The sequence below is a fragment of the Epinephelus fuscoguttatus genome, linkage group LG13 (genome assembly GCF_011397635.1).
Source record: "Epinephelus fuscoguttatus linkage group LG13, E.fuscoguttatus.final_Chr_v1".
NCBI classification, from domain to species: Eukaryota; Metazoa; Chordata; class Actinopteri; order Perciformes; family Serranidae; genus Epinephelus; species Epinephelus fuscoguttatus.
In genome coordinates, this window is record NC_064764.1 from 40279263 (window position 1) to 40306469 (window position 27207).

The 27207-nt window shown below is 42.6% G+C and overlaps 1 protein-coding gene across 1 annotated transcript in view; it reads left to right on the top strand.

Moving 5' to 3' along the window:
- The window catches only part of kcnh3 (potassium voltage-gated channel, subfamily H (eag-related), member 3), a 235867-nt gene that overhangs the window by 161651 nt on the left and 47009 nt on the right, over nt 1-27207 (top strand). The window contains exons 3-7 of the mRNA XM_049593955.1: nt 75-209; nt 7413-7552; nt 11625-11883; nt 15292-15449; nt 16003-16204. Coding sequence (XP_049449912.1) covers nt 75-209; nt 7413-7552; nt 11625-11883; nt 15292-15449; nt 16003-16204 — 894 coding nt within the window. The remainder of the gene's footprint in view (nt 1-74; nt 210-7412; nt 7553-11624; nt 11884-15291; nt 15450-16002; nt 16205-27207) is intronic.

Here is a 27207-nt window from a genome sequence, read left to right on the forward strand (position 1 = left end):
CTTACTTTACCATGTAATAACAGTACATGCTGGATAAGATGCATTGACTGAGTGTTTCTGTGTTGTCTCTACAGGTACACAGTTCTGGTGTCTTCTGGACATTGTACCCATTAAGAATGAGAAGGGCGAGGTGGTTCTGTTCCTCGTGTCCCACAAAGACATCACGGACAAGAAGAAGGACCAGGATCCAGAGCAAGGACCCGACACAGGTGAGTTTATATGAGTTACACCTGCTTACAGTTCTGTCCTGTTTATCTCCTGTAAAGCTGGTATTTATAACGTAATGTAATCTCATCATGCAGGATGGTTTTCCTTTCAGCTGTTAAGTGCCACTGCAATTACTGTACCTCCAAGCAAACAACAATTAAGCTCTGATTAGTAATTTTCATCCCTTCTTTTGTGCTGCGTCTTCTCCCCAGTGTAAATCCAACCCTGATTAAATAACTGTGTCTGTCAATTTGAATATTGTTGCATTAATATTAACGACTTCCTCTAATAAAATGAATGTGGTGAGCCATAAACATTCTGTCAGGGATGACACACAGCTTGTGATAATGCAGATACTTGGCTACAATTGAAATTAGCAGGCGGTATTTTGTGAGTTAATTAGAGGCAGTCAGGAATTAATTGCGGGCAGGGAATATGCAAACTGCACTGACGTCTTTTCTGTTTACAGTGACTGACATTAAGACTTTACGAATTAAAACTGCATCTGGTAATCTTTAATATTCTTATATTTGAGATTTGAACTATTCCTCAATGTTAGTGACACTGTCCTCCCAAAACCACATATGTTCACGTGACAAACACCTTTAGCAGTGACGTTAAGTGACGTTATCATAGAGCAACAAAATCCACATAAGAAGGATATCGGAGGGGAAGGGTCCAGCTGAGGACTCCACACCTAGGGACTCCAGATAATGAGAAGACAGTAGAGTCACAAGTTGGATGTCCACAGTTGGACCTTCTTGAGTCGGGGTCAAGCAGCAACCTCCAGGGCTGAAAAAGGAAGTGTTTGTAACTCACGAAAATTAAAATCAGCATTACCACAATTAGTTATTACTGTTACTGCACCGTGCTAACCAAGCTAGTGTTAAGGTTAGCTCCACCCTCTCGCCCAATGCTAAACCTAATGTGCCCAGGAAAGCCGCTCAGGCTTGCTTTCAAGTTTTTTCCTCGCCACCACGCGCATTGTTGCAGCGTAAAAAAATCCCCTGTGGCCCTGATCGCATTTTCCCATGGACCACCATTATAAAAAAAGTGTAAAAAACATATACTGACTGTAAAACTATTACAGGACACCATGAACTGCAATCAAGGTCATTTCTGATTGATTCTTTTTGATCCATGGAGGTTTTATTTCTGTAAAACTTTCCTCAAGCCGAGAAAATTGATTTAAAAGTTCTGTGAGGTGATTAAAATTTAAAGTCCGGCCTAGTTGAGCAGGAACTTGAGGACGGAGGCAGCACTACTGCACACATTCAGTTGGCTGCATACCACAAAAATAACCCTAGAGGCTGAAAAACTTTTTTTTGGCTTTTTAGCAGTTCTCATTAGAGTGAATATTCCACAAACAGATGGGTGACATCACCATAGCCACGTTCATCTTTTATACAGGTCAAAACATTGGAGCTAATACAGGGGACAGCTGTTCTTTTCTTTTCCCAAGCAACAGTCATCACTCTTGTTGCGTGACCACTTTCTGTATGATTGAAACCATGACGACAAAGACTCCCCGAACCTTGACAAAAAACTTGTTTTAAAGGAGTCGTGTGCAAAATTTAGAGGGTATCCATAGGTGTGTTTCCATCCATCTCTTTGTATGTGCATTTTCAGTCAATGCATGAAAACCCCTGAGTGGAAACCCCAAGTTTAGGGGAGGTGGAAACGTTAGGTAAATTAATTTGCACTTGTATAGCTCCTTTCTAGTGTCCGACCACTCAGAGTGCTTTTACACTACGTCACATTTACATGTTCACACACTGTTGGCTGAGGCTACCATACAGGGTGCCACCTGCTACTCAGTAACCATTCACACGCTTGTGCACACCAATGGAAGCACCATCGGGAGCAGTTTGGGAGTCAGTATCTTGCTAAAGGATGCTTTGACATGCAGATTGGAGGAGCCGGGGATTGCACCGCCAATCTTCCCATTAGTAGACGACCCACTGCCAGTGCATTGATAAAAAGTCAGTGTGACGTAGCGCAATGGAAACAGATGCGGTGAATAAATGACATATAGTCATGACCCTGCAAGCCTTCTGTTGATGTACGCACACAGAGCTGTTACCAGAACTCCAAACTTTCTATGTGTGCTCTCTGTGTGTCTTTAGTTATGTCGTCTTGTTGCGCCCTCTTCTTCTGGAGAATTAGCGCCACCTGCTGCTTATTTCAGTTAACCAACTCCCAATATTTGCAGAACCGTAGTGGATAGAAAAGCACATACATTCACATTTTCATTCTGCCGATTTTCTAGAAACTCAGTAAAAATTTCCTTCACATTCTGGATAGACACCCAACTTATGATTGTGCGCATGGTTCTCAACATGAAGGTGGCTGAGTCAGAAGATGGGCGCTATGCTTCTGTGACCACGTCAGTCCCGCTATCAGCAGTAACACTGGTGATTAAGTAGCCAGTGGGCCTAACACATCGGCACTCACATGTGCCAGTCCGTCTACCAAAGCATCAGATGCCATTACCCCACCATATCTTTACACAGCTGCCATATTAATGCTCTGAATGTTGCATACAGAGCCTTTAAATCAAACCATGATTTTTCCCAAACCCTTACCAAGTTGTTGTTGCTGCAAAAACAAACAAAAAAACATTGATTAACCAACATGTTTTGGAGGTACAGACAAATGATGTCCTGTCGATTGGGGCGTCATATCAGAAGTCTTTCTAGCAAGCAGGGTATTTTGTCTTCTAATTTGGAGGCCTTCTGAACTCAGTCTATTCATTTTTTTTGTCTCACTTTGTTAAAATAAATTCTGTACGCCTTGAAAGCCAACCTTCAACCTGCAGGGCAACAATGAAACCTGTAGTTTGCCAGGATACTGCACGTTATGAAGTGAGCCCAGAGCCAGTTGATTCGCTTACTTGCTTGGTTGTATTTCTGTCAGAGCACACACTATCGATTGACCCTCCATCAGCCCAGAGTTCTTTGGGGGGGTTTCAAACTGTATTTGGTACTCCTGTGAAAACAGAGTGAGAAATCCCAGCATGCAAAGCTGTAAGAGCAGATTTCAGAGGTGTGTTTTGAGTCTGAAGGGATGACACTGTGTTCAGAAACTCTGCATTCAATATTTTGCATTCCTGCAGACTTCATATGGCAAACACTGAATGCACAGTTATTACAAACATTCAAATCTAACTTTTAAACCTCCAAATCCTGTTGCCTGCTGAGATCACCGCAGAGAATGTGAGAGTTGAATAGCAACCCTGTAGAGAGACGGCGAGAGAAGCAGAGTAATCAAGACTCTTAAGATGAAGTGGAGTGTTTAAAATTTTAGTTTTTTTAGATTAACTTTCGGAGCTGCTGTCTGCGGTGCTTCCTGGTGGGGAAGAGCACCTGCTTGAAATCACTTAGCCAATTTTCCCCCACTTGCACAGGCCCTCTCGTTTGGCTGAATATCTCATCGCCTTACAGCCCAAATGATTGAAGCCTGCTTTCATATTCTCTGGCTGTGTTTCACGCAACATATGACTTATGACATGTCAGATTCAAGCTGCCAGATTTGGTGTGCGGTACACACCACAGGGGAAAGTAGAGGGAAAGGGAAGGCGAGCGAGAGACAAAAGAGACCTTAAATTGCTTCTATTTCTGATTCATGACCAGACACGACCGTGACCGTTAACATAGCATTCAACTCTCTGCTAAATTAGGAACCTCTGGATGTGAGAGCGAGATGAAAGAGAGGAAAAAGTAACAAGTGGAAAATGAAAGAAAGAAAAGACTTTGACATTTCTGATGTGATGAGTTGACACAAACAAGCACGTTTACCTGCTTGTGCTCCTGCTCAGCGGGAGTCTGCTGACTGGATGAACAGCTCACTTTTGGCAATTAACGCAGCGTGATGTGGCTTTTCAAAATGCACAATCAGTTCGTGAGATAGAAGGGGACTGACAAGGACAGGAAAAGACATGGAACACATTTAGGATGGAAAAATATCAAAGAAAGAGAGACTTAAATGTGTCTCACAGAAAGTTCTATTAAAAACACACTGGTGTACGCTACAACGTACTCACACACACACACACACACACACACACATATATATATATATATATATACACACTGTTAATTGACTGTATTAATAATTTAAAATGTATGGCCGGCCCATTTTCCCCACCAGCACACACACGCTCCCCCAGAGAACACACTGTATATTCTGTAAAGCAGCCATATCAGTAATCACAGCATAGTATGAAGAATCTGCCCTGAGGCGTGTAAATACCGTCTCCTTCTTTACATTCCTCACCTGCCAGCAGCAAATGCATGGAGAGCAGTTACAGGTAAAAACAGACAGCACCTGTCTCCATGTGTGAATGTGACTGAACACCTATAGTGTTCATATAGTATAGTATAGTATAGTATGGGGGGGGGGGGGGGGGAATGACCCTGAGACCTCAGAGTGCTGTTATCTCAGTGTGTCTCAGCCCAGTGTATTTATGTCTCCCATAGAACAACAGTTTGACATCTCGGAACGATATAAAACGTGAGTCAGATGATAATCAATACCACTCTGTGTAGCTGCAGCTAGTAGCCGGTTAGCATAGCTTAGCACAAAGACAACAAAGAAACTGTTCATCATTCAGGAGATTTTTACCGAGAGTCAGATTATCCACAGACAAACAGATTAAGTGATTTAAAATGGTAAAAACACTGAGTAAAGCAGTGTCATGGTAAAAATCAGTGTTTCTCCGATGCTGTTTGGCGTGTCAGAGATGGGCAGCTTGTCCAACACATGCTAATGTACGCTCACCTTTTATCTAATCCAGACTTTCAGGAGGTTTTTACCGTGAACCAAATTATCCACAGAGGTCTCCTCCTCTCCAAAACAAACAGACCAAGTGATTTAAACTGGTAAAAACACTGAATAAAGCAATGTCATGTTACAAATCAGTATTTTTTTCAAAGCTACACTATGGGTGAACGTGGAGATCTTTGTAAATGAGGTTCTGCTCCCTGTGTAGACATAAACGTCTCATTCCAAGGTATCGAAAACACAATGATTCTTATTTTCAGGTGATTATACACCAAAGAAAACATATTGTATTCTGTTTCTGCCAATATATTCCCCTAAATCCTAAACACTGCACCTTTAAGGTAACAAAATAAACCTATCAGAAGGTTAATTTATCAACATGTTAAATCTTGTTTGGTTAATCTGGTTCAAATCATGGTTGCCTCAAATTCTATCTGCTCTTAAACCAATTGATTGGTCAATGGGGGGAACAATCTGCACGTTGTCTCTGCATTATTTGAATCGGTCACTCTACCTGTACAACTTGTAGCGCTGTGTGTTCACTGAACTGTTTCTGACTAAAGGTGCGTGTCCTTTTTAAATTATTGCATATTTACACTCTGCTACAGACGCCAGCAGTGTGACGAGGTGCTGAGCACTTTGGTATTGTTTTTCTGGTCGCTGAGAGTTGCAAACCCATCCAATCACAGTGAAGGAAGAGCAGAACAAATACCAAGTACTGATCAACAACAATAACAGTGAAGAGGAAATCAATACTGTTAGACCAGTGGGTCCGTCCGCTCTCCCTACATGCTTCAGCCTTCCTTTCATTCAAAACAAGGACCAGAACGAGTACTCCACCTTGTGCTGACATTTTAACTTCTGTGGCTGTTCTGTATCATCTTAGCTGGAATTAAAACACTTTGGTGGACACTCAGCCAAATGAAAGTAACTCTAGTGACAGTTCAGCCAATGAGAAGTTGGTCAGACATGAGCATATCGACCAAACAACCAATAAACTGACCAGAGGGAATAAAGTAAAATGTGATGTCTATTTCTTGGATAGGACTAGTAGTTTCCTGGAGTCTGTAGAGTGGTGTCGACCTTTTCATCTAAGTCCCAGAACGAAAGCAAAGAAGCGTATTTCTCAAAATGTCTAACTGTTCCTCTTAAGGTGTCGAAACCAGCTGCGACCATGTCTAAAGACAAAAGTGTCTAGAGGTGTTCTGATGATGTTCACACTCTGTTGGGGTATAAAGCTGTTGTAGAAAGGTTCAAGATGCGGTAATGCACACAGTGTCTGAAGATATTTGGAGAATATTGGCAGTTTAATTTGGATTTCATGTTTTAAAGTAAAAGGAATCCCTTGCTTCAACGCAGTTCAGCGGACAAACTGTCATCTTCACCAGCACTATGTGTCTAGTTTATCCTGTTTAAAGCTTCCCAGAGGAACGTTGTCTCTAACTCTACAGATTCACACTACAACACAACCACAATACCTCATTTGTACATCTGTCAAAACAGCTGTTGAAGATAGGAAAATGTCTGAGTCTAAGTCTCAACAGCAGAGTACATTCAGGGAGAAAGAAAGAATCTCAGTATCTGTGTTTAGTTTCTCCACCATCTGAAATCCATCCTGGATACCATGAACAAATTAAATTTAGTGGCTGAATATGAAAATGATTTGGTTACAGGGGTTGTTAAGCATGGCATCATATTATGGACACAGAGGAGCAATCATAATCGGAAATGTCAAGTGGAAATGGAGACAAGAGGATTTTCCATTGCGACGATGGTTTAACAGAAAATAACTCCCTTAATCTACCTGCTGCATTTCTTCATCTTCTTTCCTTCTTTACTTTATCTGATCTTATCCTTATTTATTTAGTGAATGACTTAGACTTCTTTAATGTCCATCAGACTTTACATAAAATGGAAATTTGTCTTTGACAGTGGCATAAAAAACACACAACACAGACGAAGACAAAAAACAGGTAAGAAAACAGATCTGGATGTCAGCCCAGAGCATCAAAGTCTACCTAAAGAACACTTGTTTAGTCGATAAAGAGCCACAGAGGCAGACAGAACGTCAATATCACATCAAATATTTACACAAACTCTCGAGCAGCATGTGTACATCTGAGTATAGGCCCGGCACAGAGGAGTTATGAGCTCACATACTGGGAAATCCACCCTAAAGCATGTTGACAAAGACAGTTGTGAGACTGTACGCTGCTTCACTGAGGCAGCATCGGCTGGTTTAATGAGGTGAGAAGGTTTAAGACGTGGTCCAAGTGATGTTTTCACTGCCTTGACTAATAAAAGGTAGCTGATAAAGCACCGTCTCTGTGCTGCGAGTGTTTCAGTCCACACAGCTTGGTTTAAACTCTCACCCTGTGGCGCGTATTGGATTGTGGCTCAGCATGTTTCCATCTCCTCCACAGATGAAGAGACGGGTCTGGAGGTGCATCAGGTAACTCGCCCTCCAGGCTTCAATGCCAACCGGCGCCGCAGCAGAGCTGTTCTCTATCACCTGTCGGGACACCTGCAGAAACAAGACAAGAGCAAGCTCAAGATCAACAATGTAAGTTTCTCTGCAGCTGTCTGCGCTGCTTTATCTGTAAAAAAGGGTTTAATCTACTTCCCCCAAAGACTGGACGAACTTTGTGCCGACACAGGTTCATATTTTTGGAGTAATAACATGTTTGGTTGCCAGAAGATGTATTGCATGCCAGACCAGCACCGCACAGCCTCACTTGTAATCATTATTTTTACTTTTGAGACTTTTGCAGTGATGAAGTCACAGAGGTATGGCTAAATATAGAACTAGCCAAGCTTTAAAAACCCCTACAGGTTGTTCAACAACAAACAATCTGTTCTGAAGACATTTCCAGATTCTTCAAAGACTCTTTTATCCTGATGGAATAAAAGTTAGTTGCTGCTTTGTAATGAAAGAAGTTGGTTTTAATTGTTTCCCAAGTTGTTTCTTTAACCAAAAAAGGAGGCCCAGCGTTGTGGTGCAGACCTCCTGCAGCAGCTACAGTGGGCAGCACACACACGCACACACACACATACCCTGACAGATGGTGTGAAGGTCATCTGAAGTCTGCTCACTAATGTTCGACTTTGAGGTAAAGAGTTCTGCATTTCGCTGAAGTCAGTGATAAAACAAACATGCAGATCTGTGCAGTTTGCATCCTGAACGTGTGACGCCTACTTAGGGGGCATTACTTGTTCTCAGTCAGGATAGTAATTTTTATTTTTATTATTACCAATGACAGTCTGGATTCTTCTCATCAATCTGATTCTTTATTGATTCCCTTCGTGATTCCAGATCTGTTTTCTACTTGGAATAAAAGTAGACCTTCTCAGGTTTTCAGTGTCAACGCAGTTTTATCATCTCTGAACACAGTGCACAAGCAGAGTAGAAAAACGCATGCATCTATCTCTCATCTCTGCATATATCTCTTATCTCTGTAACGGACATGCTGCTCGGTTTAGAAGCAGGCGCACTCGTGTAGTTTCAAATACACGGCATTCCTGAAACTGAAGCCAGTGTTGCGTAGAGAGATGTTTCAGTATACTGCTGGTGTTTTCACCTTCACCTTAAATGATCATTTTACAGACAGCAGCACTGCAGTCATCTTTACTTGTGAGATGGAGCTTCGTTCTTCCTCATGATTCCTTCTCGTTGTGAGCTTCCAGCTGTGTAGACGCATGTATTCAAGGTCATCATTTTGCCACATACAACCATCAGAAAAACATGTTTGTATGCATTTATGAAAGGAAGTGATAAGGTTGGAGGTTTACAGTTCCGATGGATCGGATGATTCGAAAGCTGTTCTCAACTGGGAGCAATTCTCGATCCCATCCTTAGTTTTTAGAGATCATCATTTTAGGTTTTTGTTTGGCTGTCTCTATTATGCCTCCACGCCATCGGTAGCAGTGGCCAGAGGCATTAGCCCTTTTTATACTGCCTGTTCAAAGCCGGAATATTGCGCCATTATGCCACCTCACCATTCTGTATATAAGGAATGGGGGGGGGGCGGAATTGTCTCACCTGTGAGCCGGGAATGGAGGTAGTAAAAGCGCTGAAACGGTGTCTTTATAAATCAGACAGCCAGCAGGAAGGGTTAATGGGTAGCATGAGTGTGATGTTTTGAAACCGTGTTATGTGTGCCACCCACTATGGGAGAGTTGAGCAGTTAGCAGCTAACTCAAAGAAGAAGAACAGCAGCCAAAAATGTCTGCCAACTGGGAAACCAATGGGGTCCAGGAGCTCCTTACCCTCTGAGCAGAGGACGAGATCAGGCACCATAGAACAGAGATGGTTGATATTTGTTATTGCCTGTTATGCCATTATTATTATTTTATGAAGCGCTGCTGACGCGTATGTTTTAGTATCTCGACACCTTGAGGGAAATCCTTTGGAGTTCCCTTCAACTCAGCAATAAACCAATTAGATTTTGGTTGTCTAACGTCAAGGTCACTGTGACCTTGCACCTGTGTCATTCTCGTGAATGCAATATCTCAAGAAGGCCTTGAGGGAGTTTCACCAAATTTGGCACAACCATCCACTTGGCGTCAGCATTGAACTGATTAGAATTTGGAGGTCAATGGTCAAAGGTCAAGGTCACTGTGACCACGCAAAACATGTTTTGTGAGGTCCTAGTCTCGCTCACCAGACCTTTCTCAAGAAAAGAAAGGTCTGGCTGTGCCGACTCTCACTTTAAGATTGGAGAAAAAAACGCCCCGGCTGCTTGTATTTCTTTCAACCAATCACAATCGTTCTGGACGGTGCCACAGCAACGGTGCGCTTGCAAAAATATTGCCGGGGGGAAACAGGTTTTGGTGTAACACGTCCACAAAAATATCGCCTACAGGATGCGAACCATGGCAGAAAAATGGCTACATCCCCGCAAGATCAAACACCGCAAAAGTTAGTAAAGGACGTGTTGAAAACGTTTGAAAACTGCTGCACAACCGGAGGTGGTAAGGCGGGACTTCAGCGGGTGGCTCGTTCCTACCAATGAGAGGCTGATCTCTGCAGTGAACTTCTGCCCACTCAGACTAGTGAGGTCCCAAGTCAAGAATTCATATTCTAAATATGACAAAATTGCATACAAATGTCTAGTAGGAAAAATTATGAAGTGATGACATATATCCAAAAGGTCAAAGGTCAACGTCACTGTGACATCATAATGTTCCGCAAAAACACTTTTTTTTATTCAGCATCATGTCTCAGGAACAGAAGGGGAGACATTTGGTCAGATACTGAATCTGTGACACTAATTTTGGGTGTCCACCTTAAAACTGTGCTGCTGCAAATCTTCTGGGCCGTCAGGTTGAAGATGTGTATGAAGCATCCATGTTTTCACAGACATAGATGTAAACTGTAAGTGCAACTTGACTGATTGACGAACCACGAAGAGGTAGTTCTAGTTTTGTATATTAAAATGGGTGAAGATGTGTGTGGGGCGGCACGGTGGTGTGGTGGTTAGCACTGGCGCCTCACAGCAAGAGGGTTGCCGGTTCGATCCCGGGTGTGGGAGCCCTTCTGTGCGGAGTTTGCATGTTCTCCCCGTGTCAGCGTGGGTTTCCTCCAGGTGCTCCAGCTTCCTCCCACAGTCCAAAGACATGCAGGTTAATTGGTGACTCTAAATTGTCCGTAGGTGTGAATGTGAGTGTGAATGGTTGTCTGTCTCTATGTGTCAGCCCTGTGATAGTCTGGCGGCCTGTCCAAGGTGTACCCTGCCTCTCGCCCAGTGTCAGCTGGGATAGGCTCCACCCCCCCGTGACCCTCAAGAGGATGAAGCGGTTAGAAGATGAATGAATGAATGAATGAAGATGTGTGTGAATAGATCAGTGATACTAACATCCAGGTGGAAATCACATTATATAGTTACAATATGTTGCACAAACATTTTGTAGTTTAAGTTTTAGACCTTTTTTAAATTAGCAGCTCATTTATTTTTCCCTTTGTCTTCACTTTCTATCAGCAGAAGCTTTTCTTTGAGGTGATCGTTGCAGTATTACCCTGTTTACAGTAAGCATTGTCTTCAAGCTGGAAACACAGAAACTTTATGATTAATGAGAACATAAAAGCGGAATAAAAATAAGATTAAACCTCTCCGCACCTCTCAGTGACAATACTGTATATGTGCAGGCTAATTATCCATTTATTTGAAACTAATGTTCCCAATTTTCTCCTTCATTGTTTCCTTAAGTAATGAAAAACATTTCCCACAGTATAACGCATGATTTTTCTGTCTGTGTTTTTTTTTTTCAATGCTGAATCAAAACTCTGCAGTTTAACACAGTTAAAGTGAGTGAGGTGCTGTTTCTATGGCTGCGCTGTGAGATCAAGTGGAAAACTCAAAGTGTCCTGTGAATCATTTTATATGGTATTTATACACACTGTAATTCTCTGTGACATACAGTTCAGTATTTGTACTTGGCATTGTTGGAGACCTTCACTGGAGTTTCTGTTACACTTGTGTGGGTCTTAATGGCTCTCTGCGCAATATAAGCTTGAAGAGGTTTACTGAGAGTGTGTATAAGGACATGTTTTCATGTGCAGGAGCAAAAAAAGGTGAAAAGTAATAGAGGAAGGGAAAATGACGTTAACCTCTGTCGCCCCCTGTCGTCCAATCCAGAACATGTTCGGGGAGAAGCCTCCGATCCCGGAGTACAAGGTAGCAGCCATCCAGAAGTCTCGCTTCATCCTGCTTCACTATGGAACCTTCAAGGCCGGCTGGGATTGGTTGATCCTGCTGGCGACCTTCTATGTGGCCGTCACTGTTCCCTATAACGTGTGTTTCACAGTGGTGGGAGGGCGGGATGAAGGGAGCAGCACGGCCCCACGGAGCCCGCCCAGCGTCAGTGACATCCTCGTAGAGATTCTGTTTATTTTAGGTGAGAGAACGTGCTGCATTTGTTAAAAGAATCTGTCACCCCCAAAATAATCATTTGTTTATTAGTCACTCACACTGTGTTACATTGAAATCACGGAGAAAACTTTGTTTTTCTCACCTGCCTCCACGTGAACGAAAAATCCAAAAGTAGAGAAAATTCTTGATGAACTGGAGAAAGTTGGGGCTCGATTAACAACAGCAAAACAATATAATAACATCAGTTTCCAAACTCTCGCACAACTCCAGCAGTGTAGGGAATCACAGAGCATCTGGCAACATCAGGCAGTCGTTCATCAAAAACATATAAGTACACCCAAAAGACAAACGGCCATATAAAGAAAAGCTCTCGACAGAGGCAAAGCAGCGAAATATTACAAAACTGAAGGTAGTTAATAATATCAATCCTTACAGACCGTGGCAGCTTATTACCTATTAATGTTACAGTCCCTGATGTCTGGATGATTTGGTGTTTGACCGTAGTGCCTGCACCTGTCAGCAGTTCAAAAACTTTAAATCTATGGATTTTATATCTGTGGCCAATGTCCAATTTACAAACAGGTGGGTAAAGTTACAGGACCTCCAGATCTACAAGCCAAATACACAACTACACAGTTATTCAGACAAAGATAAGCTAGCTAGCTACAACGTTAGCCTACCTTTGTGTCTGACTGTATATATATGGCCTCCAGTTTTGTAGACCGGACGAGGCAGAGGCGCAGCACACCTGCACTTCTGCGCTACTGGATGTGGCCAGGCAGATTTTGCAAGTTTGGCACACCGTGCGCACTGACGCAGCTACTCCTCTTTCCCACCTCCGTCCCTCCTACCTGCGCAAGTCGGAAAGAGGGAGGAGAGAAGGCGTGGAGCGGGTTTTATACAGCCGATTCACATCACACCAATCAAATGAGCCCCTCTCCTCGCCCTTAGATGCACCGCACGAAGGTGTAATGAGAGTTTACTCAATTTGCCATGGCAGAAGAGAGCAGCAGCGTCAGACGGCCGATGCTGTGGCTGTTTGTGGTTGGCTGGGAGGGATGTGAACTCTTTAGTTTGCAGCTGTGTTAATCAAATCAGGTTGGGTTTCCATTACGCGTGCCAAACGTGCCAAACGGTGCTAATCCCCTTTGATCTGACATCAGATGTGACGGGACAGTCAATATAGAGATACATTTATGTGCTGATTGCAGATAGTTGCATTGTATAGTGGTTTTTGGGTATTTATTGCATCGATAATGTGCCTGACATTCTGGAAACCTGACTGGCGAGCTTTTAGCGCACCTTTGGCGAAGCCTTTTGGCACGTAACTGTCACTGCGCCAAGCTGGATCTGTTGGCACCTCCCCCTGCTGCACCGCCACACCCATCTCAGCGCACCTCGGTCTACCAAACTACCAAACTGAGCGCACCTCAGGTTGCGCTGCTCAAAACTAGCTCTGCGCGGGGTTTACCACCCTGCGCCACCCTGCGCTGCGCTGGGAAACTAGAGCCCTTTATCGTAAAACTTCAATTAATAGCCCAGGCTGTTATTTGCCTAAATTACCAAACTCAACAGGCTGTACATGGGACAGGCCTTTAATTCCTTTAAATCCTTCCAAAATGGCTGACTCGCTGTGAATGATGACATCATCCCGCTCCCTATAATCCAAGTCTCATTCATCCGGTCATGATCATTACCTCCCCAACTCATAACTCATTTTCACACAAACATGACTATCATGAAAACATCCCTGCATTTAAACTTTGCTCACATATTCAGTTGAGTAGAGTTCAAACGCATGCGCTTGCCTGGTCGCACTACTTGTCTGTGCATACGACTGTTTGTCTGGAAGGGTTTTAAATAGTAAGGTGTTTGTGAAAATGTATGTGTTCAGGAAGGACTGAGCACACAAGTCTAGAAGTGAGACTTGGATTATACTGCACAAGTTGTGCATGGAGGTTTTGTTGTTAACGCAGACCCCTTTCCTTCAGCTCATCAAGAATGTTTGCTGTTTTTGGATTCTTCGTTCACCGCAGAGGCACGTGGAAAAAACAAACTTTTCTTAATAAATTCAACCTAACACAGGGCGAGTTACAGGTATACAAATAGTCATGTTTTTGTGTAAGGTATTCCTTTAACAAGGTTCACTCTGCAAGGTACTCGTTCCACCAACATGTGTGCCACGACAGGTTTTAAGTGCAGAGTGAAATTAGAAAATCATGACAGATCTTCTCACAGAGGACACACTGTCTTTTATCAAACATCAGCGCTCGCTTCAGTATTTAACAAGACTCAGTGATTGTTCATCGATGTATTAACCGCCTCTGATGGGAAGTCAATAAAACAGCCTGTCTCTGAGAGGCTCATCAGTCACAATGAAAGTTTAGTTGAAGTTTTTAATGATGCACACGCAGCAGTGAAAGGATATGAGCCATTCGCCAAAGACCATTACGTCTCATTGCTAACTCATTTCCTAGAAAACAACGGGCCTGTCTGTCCCCACTGTTGTCCATCTAACTGTAGGAGCATTATAGGAGCGCTCTTCAATGGACAATTTGCCTTAATGGAAAAGAGTGAACACGAGGCCTCCATCAGCAAACTTCTGCAATGAAATTATACGAGCCACCCGCAGTTAAAGGATATCCTGTTTGTTAGGACTAATAGGGCAGCGTGTTTGTCAATACGTTCACTCAGAGAGCTACAGTGGAAGAGTCTTAATGTGACACCAGCCCTCAGATGTGTTCATTTCTCTTCCTAAGCTGCTTTGCATCAATTATCTACACCCCAGAGATCCTTACTAACACCTGAGACATGGAATAGCAGGTTGTCTTAAGAGGTATGCTGGTGGTTTTGTCATGTTGAGGCCAAATTGCATGTAACATAACTTACGTCTTGTCTTCCAGACAACTAAACCTTGAAAACAACCAGTGATTAAACATGGAGGTCAAAGAAAAGGTCATCTTCAAAATTTAGTTGTTTCTTAAATTAGAAAGATTTCAGTAGGTCTCTGAGGTTTCACATGTCAATATCTTTGAATACAACAAGTGGAAGAGTTTAAAAAACTGTCCTGCCTTACAACTTTGAAACCTTAAACATTCAGAAGTAAAAAAAATGTAACTGTAATAGATCACAGGATGTCTCAAGCAAGTTCAGAAGTAAACTTGAAGTTGAAGAATTGAAGTTTTCTGTTGAAATGTGAAATACACAAATGCTCATTTTGTGAGTGAAGTATTTCTTTTATGTATATTAGTAAATGTTAGTACTAACACATTCGATCAGTTCGAAGCTGTTTAATGAACTTCTGACTTTCTTTCTGTTGTTTTCAAACTTAATTTGATTCACTGAACAACCATCGCTCTGTAATTTATTCATTATCCTGTAACACTCATTTGTCACTGACACCTGCGTCTCCTGTTGCCATCGACCTCTGCAGACATACTGCTGAACTTTCGAACCACTTTTGTGAGCACGTCGGGTCAGGTCGTGTACGACGCCCGCTCCATCTGCGTCCACTACGTCACCACATGGCTCTTCGTCGACCTCATCGCTGCCCTGCCCTTCGACCTGCTGTACGCTTTCAACGTCAGCGTGGTGAGTCTCCTCTGTGTGTGTTTGCATCAACAAAGTGTGTGACTAATCAACTTTTTTGGAAAGAAAAGCACTCATGGACACTTACTGTGTCTCCTGCATTCATTATCCACACCAACACACCCATGGCAATAAGCCAAATTAGGAGAAAGAGAGAATGAATGCATAATGTCGTCCGCTCCCTCGTGAGTTTATTAGATGAACAGTTCATCCAAACTGATGCTCATCAGACTAACAAATGGCACCACGCCAATCTGGTGTTGGTGCTCACGCACTGCAGGTCTCATTAATTTGTGTTTCCATGCTCAGAATCCTGAAACATGACTCAAAGTGCAGCTAAATTACTACACATGTATGCAAAATGAGTTTTTAAATTTTAATTTAGAGTTGAAAAATGTTTCATTTCAGTTGAAGAATATTTTAAAGATCCGTCTTTTGGATTAACTGTCAACTACACTAACAAATTATTAACAGCACATGATGAAGGGATAAAAATGTATTCAGTAATTTAGTTCCTTGAGTATTATAATGACGTGGTGTGTATGTATCTGTGCAGTACTTTGGGGTCCACCTGTTGAAGACGGTCCGGCTGCTGCGGTTACTGCGGCTGCTGCAGAAGCTGGAGCGATACTCCCAGTACAGCGCTGTGGTTCTCACTCTGCTGATGTCCATGTTCGCCCTGTTGGCCCACTGGATGGCGTGCGTCTGGTACTTCATAGGCCGCAAAGAGATCGAAAGTCCTGGCTCCTGGGATATTGGTGAGTACACACCCACACACACAGTGAAGTACATTTACTCAGGAGCTTTACTTAAAGGTGGAATCAGCAAAAAAAGATTGTTGATATTTGCACTCAGCACCCAATAAATCCAACCCTCTCGCAGTGATGCTTCAGAAGCGCCATTTCACCGCACCGTCCCTCTCGTTCCCTCTGCCTCTGTCTTTATACATCTGTCACCTTTCATCTGTCCTGTGCTCGAGCAAAACACGGTGGCGCTGTGTTGCTTCGTCCAAGCCACTTTGTTTGTGTCCCATTTACAAATCCAGGGTTGTGTATGAGCACTGGATGTTTTTAGCACACACAGAACAACAGTAAGCTGATCGTGAGGAGACATTCACTGACTGTGTCAAAACGAGTATTGGATTAGAATTTAGAAATTAGAGGTATGTTTTCAGGTACATTTACTGTACAAAGGGATGGTTCAGCCTTTTTGAGGGGGGTTTGTATGTATATATGTATGTATGTATCTATAGATGGTATGTTACATACAGCAAATGTAAGTTGGCACGTTGCCAGTTTGGAGAAGCAGACTGGAGTCCTGCCTGACATTAAGGTAAAGTGGTGAAGAAACTGCATTCAGAGTAATTTAATTCACTGACGGGCTCTGCTGTCTGTGACGCCGATTCACTATGTTGGACGGGCTAAAAGAAAGCTGACAAGGGCCAGTGGTGTGGGACACATCACAAAGACTAGGGCAACAGACTCTCAACAACGGTCCAACATTGACCAACAGCTGATCGTCGGCTTGGTGTGTCAGGGCCTCAAGCCGTCCTCTCAGAAACACCCAGTCTGCTCTGATTGGTCAGCATCTTCCACATCTCAGTGTTTCTGCACCATCATTACAGCCAGGTACTGACTTTAACAGAGAATAGCTGCACTTTTCTACCAGGAAACATCACACATAAAAGCTTCTAAACACCATTGGACTTGCTCCCTTTTACACTGCCAGATTTTCGGCGAATGTCGGGCTGTTTTGTCGGCAAGCTGCGAGCGTTTAGACACACAGAGCCGGATTGGCGAGTTGATCCGAGGCGCCCAATTTTCTGCCTCGTAGGGTAGACATATTGGCGGAATCCTTTTAGTTTTAACAGACCGAGGCGGCCTTTTGCTGCACTCCCCAATTTTGTTTTTATACTGCCAATGCTGAAAAAAGACTGATTGGGCTTTCCTGCAAATTCGCACAGTTCCTGTCTAAAAAGGGCTCATGTTTCCCTGATGTTAGCACGTAGCTACATGCAGCATAGTATGTACTGTGGACTTGCAGTCGTGTGCCTTGTGCAGATGACCATATGAAGAAATCTGTCACGATTTGACATGAGCATGTTAAAGTCTGAAAACTGTGAAACAGAGTGTTCACAATGGTCTGCAGCCTGAGGTCTCTGCACACAGCGAATATGTTTCATAAGTTTACCTCATTATTTCAAACTTAAGCCACATTTAACATGAACATCCGTCATTGTAGCATTTTATATGTGGCAGAAAACATGGGAAAGCTTTGCAGTACATTTTGTTGCTAAAACCTCTGTTCTTTTATTCAGGTAAAATGTTGACTTTTTTATTCACAGTATCTTTAATGCCACTTTGCCACATGTTGTGTTTAACATCGTCACCTCACTGTGAGAAGGATGTGGGTTTGAACCTATCGGCCAGCTGAGGCCTTTTGTTTGGTGTTTGAGTGTTCTCCGTCTGCCTGCCTGGATTTTCTCCAGTTTCCTCTCACAGTCCAAAAACATGTTGGTTACATTAATAATGGATGTAAGTGCTTCTCACACACGGATTTACTGCACACACCCCAATCAGTGAGGCTGATTTACTAATGATCGCTTGTTGCCGTGTTGTCAGGGCCAGAAAAAAGGTTCCTTTTTAGGTATTTACGGTAAACAGTGAGCTCCTCACATCTAAATTTAGAGTCTGTGTGGTGGGAGTGGTAGAAAATTCCTCTCTGAAAATGCTTTGTGGTCCACTTTCTCTGGGCGGACGGCTTTTAGTGTACACGTTTTTAATTGTCATGTACTGTAATATCCTGCCAGACGCTAAAATTTCATTTGGGCAAGTTGAGCAGATCTAATATTGGATACTCTATCACTCTTCTCAATTATACTGTAAGCTCTGTCCTCGGGAAACATTTTTAGTGTTCCCAGATGCAGATTAAATGAGATCGTATCTTATTGCAGCCACGCTTTGTGGTTCAGTATGATGGGATGTTCAGATTCTCACATTAACAGATCGCCTTATTCAGCTTTAACCATTTGCACATTCACCTACCTCGTCTCGCTTGAAAGACAGATCCGAGATGACACTTACACACCTCAGCAGAGTGATGTTGGTAATTTTGTATCCACAGCGAAGGCACAGAGGCACTTATGCACAAGGACGGCCCCCACGTGGATCAATTTTCAGCACGACCGATGCTTTTAATAAGACGCAGCTTTGTTGATATTCCACAAGCGTCTCTCAGCGGAGAATCTCAAATCCTGCCGGTGACATGAAACTCTGGCGTACGATCTGATAAACCTGTAAACATGTACAAACAGACAGCTTCCAGTGGAGCTAACATTATTCCTTTTTGACTGTGAACTGGGGCAAAGATCAACATTAGACTTTGTGTGTCTTTAACTTTATTCTAAGTGAGCATCAGCAAAACACACACAAGCATGTTGTTGGGTCAAATAATGAACTGCAGATGATGTTTTTATGTCTCAGCGCCGGTCACAGCTGTGACTGGAGGCAACATGTTTTCAGGTTGTCTGTCTGTCCCATTCTTGTGAACGCAGGAATACCTTGAGATCATTTGTTCAACTTTGGTGCAACTCTTCACTTTGACTTAAAGATGAAGTGATTAGATTTTGGTGGTAATAGGTCAAAGGACAAGGTCACAGTGACCTGGTCTGTCACATTCTTGTGAATGTGATATCTCAAGAACTCCGGGATTTATTTGAATGGGGTTTTTTTTTTCAAATTTGGCCCAAATATCCACTTGGATTCAAGGATGAACTGATTAGATTTTAGTGGTCAAAGGTCAAGGTCACTGTGACCTTGCATTTGTCTCATTCTCATAAACGGAATATTTAAAGAACACCTCAAGGGAATTTCTTTAAATTCGGCACAAATGTCCATTTTAAGTCAAGGACGAACTGATTGGAATTTGGACGAAGACTAAGAATTCTCTTGGTCGACCAGCAGTCCTCATCAGGGTCCATCAGTGGACTAGTCTCCTGCATGTTTCTGATATGAATGTAATGATATATTTTGGTGGTTTGAGTTGAAGGTGTGAGAAAGAATAGTATCAGTAACATTGTTAACACTGTGCTACATTACAGAGAAATACAAACCGTACTAATGAACCTTCATTAATATAGGCCTATATTTTATCTCCAAGTGCACGTCACACACTGAGCGAGCCGCCTGTTAATGATGCTGTGGGCTAATGGGCATGTAGCTACTTCCATGTTTCAGATGATACATCATGTTTGTAGTCGACCAATGAAGATGAGTTTACATATCACCTTGGGTTCGTCCTTCACCTTCTCAAAATGATCCCACACTTTGGATTTCCTGCCCGACATGTTATTAACTAGCCTGTGGAATAACCGCAGGTACCAGCCCTGGAGATTAACCTGACTCCTGTCTGACTGCTGAGCGTGGACACTTCCTGTGTCTGTCCTTTCACATTAAACTCCCACATGGTCCAGTCATATAGGTTTGGATTTATTTTGACAAGGCGCAGCTCATAATAGAGTTTCACAAGGCCAAGTTTACTATGACCTCACATAACTGAGAAACTTATGCACTAATTATGACAAAATTTCTCACAAATGTCTAATATAATAAAATGAGGAAGTGATGGCATTTTATATTCTAAAGGTCAAAGGGCAACTTCACTGTTAAAAAGAAAACGACTTTTCTGGCCATTAATTTCAGGATCAAAAGCAGAGACATTTGGACAGATAATTGGTGACTCTAATCTTGGATGTCCACCTTGTTGATTGCGTTGCTCTTCTGTGCTGCCCAGGGGAAATGTATGTGAAGCATCCATGTTATCACAGACATTGATGTAAGCTGTAAGTGCAACTTGACGGGTTCGCGGAGGCATACCACTGCGAGGAGGTAAATTTAGTCTAAGCTATGGACCGGTCTGAGGGACACAATACGAGATGTGTACTCCTTTTCTCTCCCTCCATCTCTCCCCCTCTCATTGATTTGTACCAACCGAGCTGTCATTATCCTCTCAGCAAACCACATAATGACAGGAAGTGACATTGCAGTCAATTCATGTCAGCGGTCCCTCGATTTACTATTCAGACAGACGGAGAGAATCCAGGGGACAACAAAAACCAGTTTGCTGTCTGACCTTTCGGTGACACCAACTGTGATTCACAAGAAAGGTCTGATATCGGCATGTACGTGGGTTAAACAGCTCCGTCTGTCCTTCTGGTACTTGGGAGAGGGGCACTTCTCTCTGCAGGACTATTAATAATTCAGGGGCAGTGGAGCCAGGGCCGTCCTTACAGCCCCTCATCGAGCTGTAGTCACCACACACACACACACACATACAGGACACAGTCTGAACAGGGGATAAAGAAGTAGACATGGTACATGCTGTCGTACATACAGAAGGTCTCTAAAGGAAGCCTTAAGGTCACAGTGCGCGCTGGAGTGTCAGTTGTATGAACAGTTTTTATTCTTCTCACTCTAATTGTTATTTTATATCTTGTATATTTGAGTTTCGCTCAGACATTGCGCCTGAACTTCGTTGTATGCACCAGTACAATGACAATAAAACAAATTCTCTATTCTCTTTGCTTACACCTGGTCAGAAAATCCAAATTTCTACACCACCTTGTGTGTGCCTTAGAGGGGCAAGCAGGCGCCAGCTACTACTGCTGCTGTCAGTCTCACCAAAACAACCCCAAACATACAGTTCCCTTCTTTAAATTTTTATATCTTCATTTTGAAAACGAACACAAGGACACACGTTTGAAAAAATGAAAAATACATCTCGCACCCCTCAGAGGAACTGCAGCTTTAGTTATAAGGCTGATGTTATTCTATAGTTTCTTGTTTCCAACAAACTCCATGAAAGGACCAAAACTTTCCAACTTCCCGAATGTCACGAATATATACTTTATATATTTTTTATTATACTTTTTTTTCTTTGAAGGTTTAGTGATTTCCTAAATCATGTATAACTAGTCCATAGCCATTGGTAGCTTTGTCACCTTCTACCTATGCCAATCCTCAATGCCTATGTGCAGTTTCACACAGATTGACCACATCAGTGAGTAGAAAAATGTGGGACAGACAGAATGACTGACTGACAGAATGACACACTGACAGTTTCCCTGATTATGTACAGCATACCATACCATGCATACCAGCATTTTTCTGTTGTTATAGCGCCACCCAGTTGCCAATTAGAGTTAAATTTCTGCAGTCACCTTGAGGCGTCCTGTTCTACATATCTACCAAGTTTAGTAAAAATCCATATGGCGGTTAGGCCTAGATAAGACATGAGCTCTCTAGCGCCCCCATTTTGTTTGATGGGGTCAATAATGGAGGGGTCCCCTCAGATTATGTGTGGTCATATGCCTACAAAGTTGCGTGGTGATGGGTGAAACCCTTGAGATGTTCTACACCTTTATGTGATGAGCCACGCCCTCCGCAATATTCATTGCCTTATAGAAGCTCAGTTTTAGGAAGTTTTCCAACTTTTGCCAAGAGGGAACTTTAGATATTGCTCCCTAGATTATGTTCACCCAGTTTCATGCAGATTGCTCAAACTTCCTAGGAAGAGATCCATTTGAAGTGTTTTTCAAAAAATTCAAAATGGCGGAAAATCTATATAAGCGGAAGTTATGGGTTCTTGATGCAAATGTGTTCCTCATGAGGAGAGGCATCTCTGTGCAAAGTTTCATGTCTCTACGACATACGGGACATGAGATATGCCCATTCAAGGTTTGACATTTCAATGGGTTGCTATAGCGCCCCCCTTTGGCCAACTGATGTAATATTGCTTCATTGGCATCCTCCCATGACCCTCTACCACTGTGCCAAATTTCACATGGATTGACCAAGTCAGTGAAGAGTTTTCGTCATTATATAGTAGGATGTGGATTCTGTCACATGTTGATCTAAAAAAAGGAGTAAATGCAGTTTTTGGAGACTATTCTCCTTCAAACATGTGGTGCTCTAGTGAGTATTTACAGCACTTGGATGGTGTTTGTTAGCCTGGCATCGTCAGAATTAGTCTAGAATATCTGTTTATTTCTTATTTCTAGCATGCGTCATCAACAGGTGCAGACTAAAATGTCTCTGGTGCAGCTGGATCGACTCAGAACCAATCAGAGCAATGAAACAGACAACATGACTTGGCTGGGGGGATGCATGGATGTATTGTAAGATCTGGATACTGGACCTCAAGATGCTGCCTGTTTGGTCCAATGGATTTATTCGCCTGGTGCATATGCTAAAAAAGTTTCTAGCGTCTGGGTTTCATTCTGGGGTGTGCCGCCCACTGAGCACGCACAGCAGCGTTTGTCTCACTCCGCTCATAGACTTCACATCATGATGAGGTCACAGATTTTTAAATCACTTTTCTCGGCTTGAGGGAATTTCGCAAATACAAAACCTCCATTATCCAAAATTACATAATAGAAAGTCATGACTGACTGTATTTGCAGTTTGAGGTGTCTCATCAACAGTTTTACAGATGTCTCTTATAATGGTTGCCTCAGGGGAAATGCTTTTTGGGCCACTGAGGATTTTTTTGATCTAATACCGCAGGTGTCCACTGGGAAAAAATTGGTATATTTGCATAATCTCACATCCGCCCAGCTCACTTGTTGCTTGTGGTTGCAGCTTGATTGGCTGTCTTGATGTGAGCACCGTTTGAGTTTTGAATTGTCACATCCTCTCGTCCAGCTTGGTTTGCATCTCAGGTATCCAACGAGCTTTGTGAAGCAAATCAGTGGTTTCCAATGGGCAACAAATGGGAGCAAATTTCTGTGGGGGCAAATAGTGGGGCTGCAGTGTAAGTTTTGTGAGTCAAGTGTGGACACAATTACAGCCAATCAGAGCTGTGAAATGTGTGACATGTGAGTTTTCAAATTTGGACTGGTGACACCAAACCTGTGCTGGAAATCTTTTTGAGAGGAAGGGGGACGAAACACAGCAGCCGGAGCAAATGAAACATGAGCTCACACTTTCGTCTGGTTCCCGCGCAAGGCGTGTGCAGAATGACTCATTTATGTGACTTTAATATTTCATGTGCTTTTAATTGAGCTCTGTGGCACAGAGGAATAAGCTTCTGTATATCCAAGCTATATGTGACTATGAAGGCAAATACTTTTTAGTGGGATGACTAAATTGTTGGTTTTGGTCTTTTCACAGGATTTGTTGAAAATAAGAAAAACAGAATGTAACCAGCATTAACCTGGTCAGCCATCTGATTTCATTGCAGGTTTCTATTTTTCAAGAGAATATTAAGGATCCCTTCAAAAATGTTGAATGTGTTAAAACAGCATCTCAAAACATTTCAGACGTTATAAATGAATTGTGTTCATGAATTATAGGAATGCTGGATGCATTATATATATACCCAGGTGAAAATGAGATGTGTCATGTGATACCGTATTTTCTTGGAATTAAACATGAGAAAACTCAGGATGGTTAATATATAATTCAAGGTCAGGCAGACTAGGATTTATTATATTCATTTATTTATTATAAATTACTATGTGTCTGTATGAAGATCAAAGTCAGGTCTCTTATGAATTCTTAGGACTTCTGTGTCTGTCTTAATTTTTGTAATAGTGATGACGACTTCGTTCCTTTTCCATAGTCAGTGTGAAACAACAAGATGAGATGTTTGTTGTGTTTATATGTGGTATTGTTGTAAGTGTGTGCGTGTGTGGACCCCAGGAAGAATAGCTAATTTTTGTGCTGGTGCTAATGGGGATGCAAATAGATAAAGACAGAAAAAAAATAAAGCTGCGGCGGTTGTCTCGTTGTCAGGAGAGGGCAACCTGCTTGTGGTTTTACTGTATCAGGACACTGAAGGCGAAGGCAGAGAAGCACAAAGAGTCCCGTTTGATGCTGTGTGATAAGGTGAATACTAGGGATGCAGCGATATACTGGTTTTAAGGTACATTGTGATATGAAAGTTGACAGTTATCATACCGTTGCAGGCCCAGTGAATTCACCCACCTGGAGGCAATTTCACTTGTTCATGCTCAAGTGTGAACTGTTAGTATTTTTCTATGATGAACAGCTGTTTTGGACGTCCATCTTTATTTGTGTACAGTAAGCTTGTGACACAGCAGAAGTTATAAGTTGCAGGGTTAGCTGTAAGGGACTGAAGCTGGTGAGCTGGTTGATAGTGCTGCTGTAGATATTAAAGGAGAACTACGCTTTTCCTCTTTTCTGACCTATAAATGTTATACTCGTGTTAAACGATGCCAATGCGTCAAATAATGAGGTTCGTGCATTTGGAAGTGAGCCCTGCAAGCTGTGTTTTACAGTCTTTTTTTAAACAGTGTAGTCCGTGTGATGTTATTGCGTGCTGGACTTACTTATATGGGCATGCCACAGCTGAGTGGGCTCGGCAGCCCTTCGGAAGTCCTCAGGAGTGTGACCAATCACAGCTGAGTGGGCTCGGCGGGAGGCGAGGGCCGGGGGGTGGAGTAAATTACACAGACCGTTTTTGCGGGATGCAGGAAATACAAGGAAGCAGTGCAGCGAGAGGCACAGCGTCCTGAAGATCTACAAAGCTTTGTGTGCAGGTAATCGTGTGTAGCTGCTCTATAGGAGTCCAGAAATCAAATACAAAGGCCCGAAAATGAGTATAATATGTCCTCTTTAAGTGCTGGATGACAGAGAACTTTCTACAGCTCAACCAGGACAAAACAGAATTTTTAGTTATTGGGTCTGAAGCACAGAGAGAGAAACTGTATACAAAACCACAAACACGGGCTCTGGAACCATGCCAAAAAGTTAAAAAAAATTGTCTTTTTATCCTGTGAAGCATTTTGTGTCGCAATTTATTGTATGAAAATGTGCTACATAATAAAGTTTGATTGATTGATTGATTGATTGATTGATGTCCTTGAGTGTGGAACAGAGGTAGGTGCATCCTCCTATCTTAAACGGCAAAAAAAAAATACTGCATCAATCTGACTTCAGACCAGCTTTCTGTTGGTCAGTGGTGCTATTCCTCTCTGCTGCCACAAAATAGCAAAAGCAAAAATGCACCTGACCACACCTTATTCAAGACCTACACACCCATGGGTTCACACATAGGCACAAGCACGGTTGCACAGCATGGTCGCTGACTGTGTTGGTCTGAACCTTGAAATGAACATTGTGCTTCTATGCACCGACTGTAGAAAGGGCCCCAGGTTTCCTCTCAGGTCTCTGCCCACCATGTTTGGTCAAGTCGTCCTTCAGAAGGTCAGTAAAATCCTCAGAGACTTCACCTTCATTCTGCTCCAGGAGGTCAAGTGGCTCCTTCTGGTTGACACGTGGGCATCTTCTTCGCTGAATGATGCACGGTGCACTTTGAGCTGTATTGACTTTATACCTTGATGCATTTCAAGGACTTGTTATATGACTTAGTCCTGTGCTTTTATTGAGATGTGTGTTTGCTCTGTGTTGGAATAAAATCCACTGACTGCAGCAGTTAAATAATGTCACTGTTGTGAATACTGACATGAACACAGAGAGACTGATGCATTCAGGACCACAGACAGCTCACAGCTGAGTTCAGTCAACAGGAGGAATCAGCACCGTGGACAGAGGCAGAGAAGCTGCACCCAAACACACTTGTCATGTCAGGAGCTTGTCTCAGATGATCATATAGTTAAATTAACACCTCTTAAACATGTAGCTGAACATTAGAGCCTCTTTATAGCAGCACTTTTGTATCAGACTTCAGTAGTTTTATCCGACAGCACCTAACGACAACTGGGAGGGAAATCCTCAGGTTGCTCCTTTGATGTCTGTTTGCTTTTAGTTGTTTTTATATATTTTCTCCCTCCTGTCTTCTGCTGCTCTCTAATCATGCCCAGATGGCAGAGTGTAATCTGAAGCACTTAAATATTGAGCAGCAGGAATGAATGAAACTTAGGTCTGTGTTTTGTACCATCATTATGAAGTGTTGATGATTTAGCGAGACACACAGCTCAGTCACCAGAGGAAAATGTTCACATTCTGAAAACCATGAAGACGTTACAGTTGAACGTGTCATACATATCATTTTTAGCCTTGCTAAAGTGACATCATATATGAGCTGACTTTGTCATGGGGAGGTGGAGGTGATGGTGGATGGTGTGGCACTTAGGTGAGACGCCTGCCAAGCTGAAGACCACACTGGCTGTCTCTTGTTGACTCTTTGTGATATTTCCACAGGTGTTTGTGGGACAGAACTTGTGTGTTTTTCACTGACTCACCACAGTGTTTTCCAGCAGCACTGAGCCAATGAATCTGGGTGATTTCAGCCAAAATATGATTTTTTTTCTTGAACATAACCATGTGATTTTTGTGCCTAAACATAACCACATGTTAACCACAGCATTGTTCACCTGGTATCGGACTCTCTGCTTATCTGACATCGCCTCCTGTCTGCTCCCTCTGTGAACGGTTTGTGTGGATCCAGCGGACACTAGTGACCCACCTGCTCTCTGCTGCTGGGTGCTATGCCAGGTGCATTATACTGAACTCATGTCTTGGAAGGCTCAAAGCCAAGAAACTGACTCTTACTGCTGTTTCACCTGCCTGCCCATTATGTGTTTAACAAGCAGAATATAAAAGGTCTTTGCCTTTGCAGAAACGTCTAGTTTACAGGCAGTAAGATTAAAATAAATGTCAATATTCTGAAAAGTGAAGTGTGTAAGATTTGGGGGGATTTAGTGTCGTCTTGCAGTGAATTGCAGATTGCAACCAGCTAAAACTTTTCTCGGCTAGTATTCCTGTAGTGGTCATTGTTC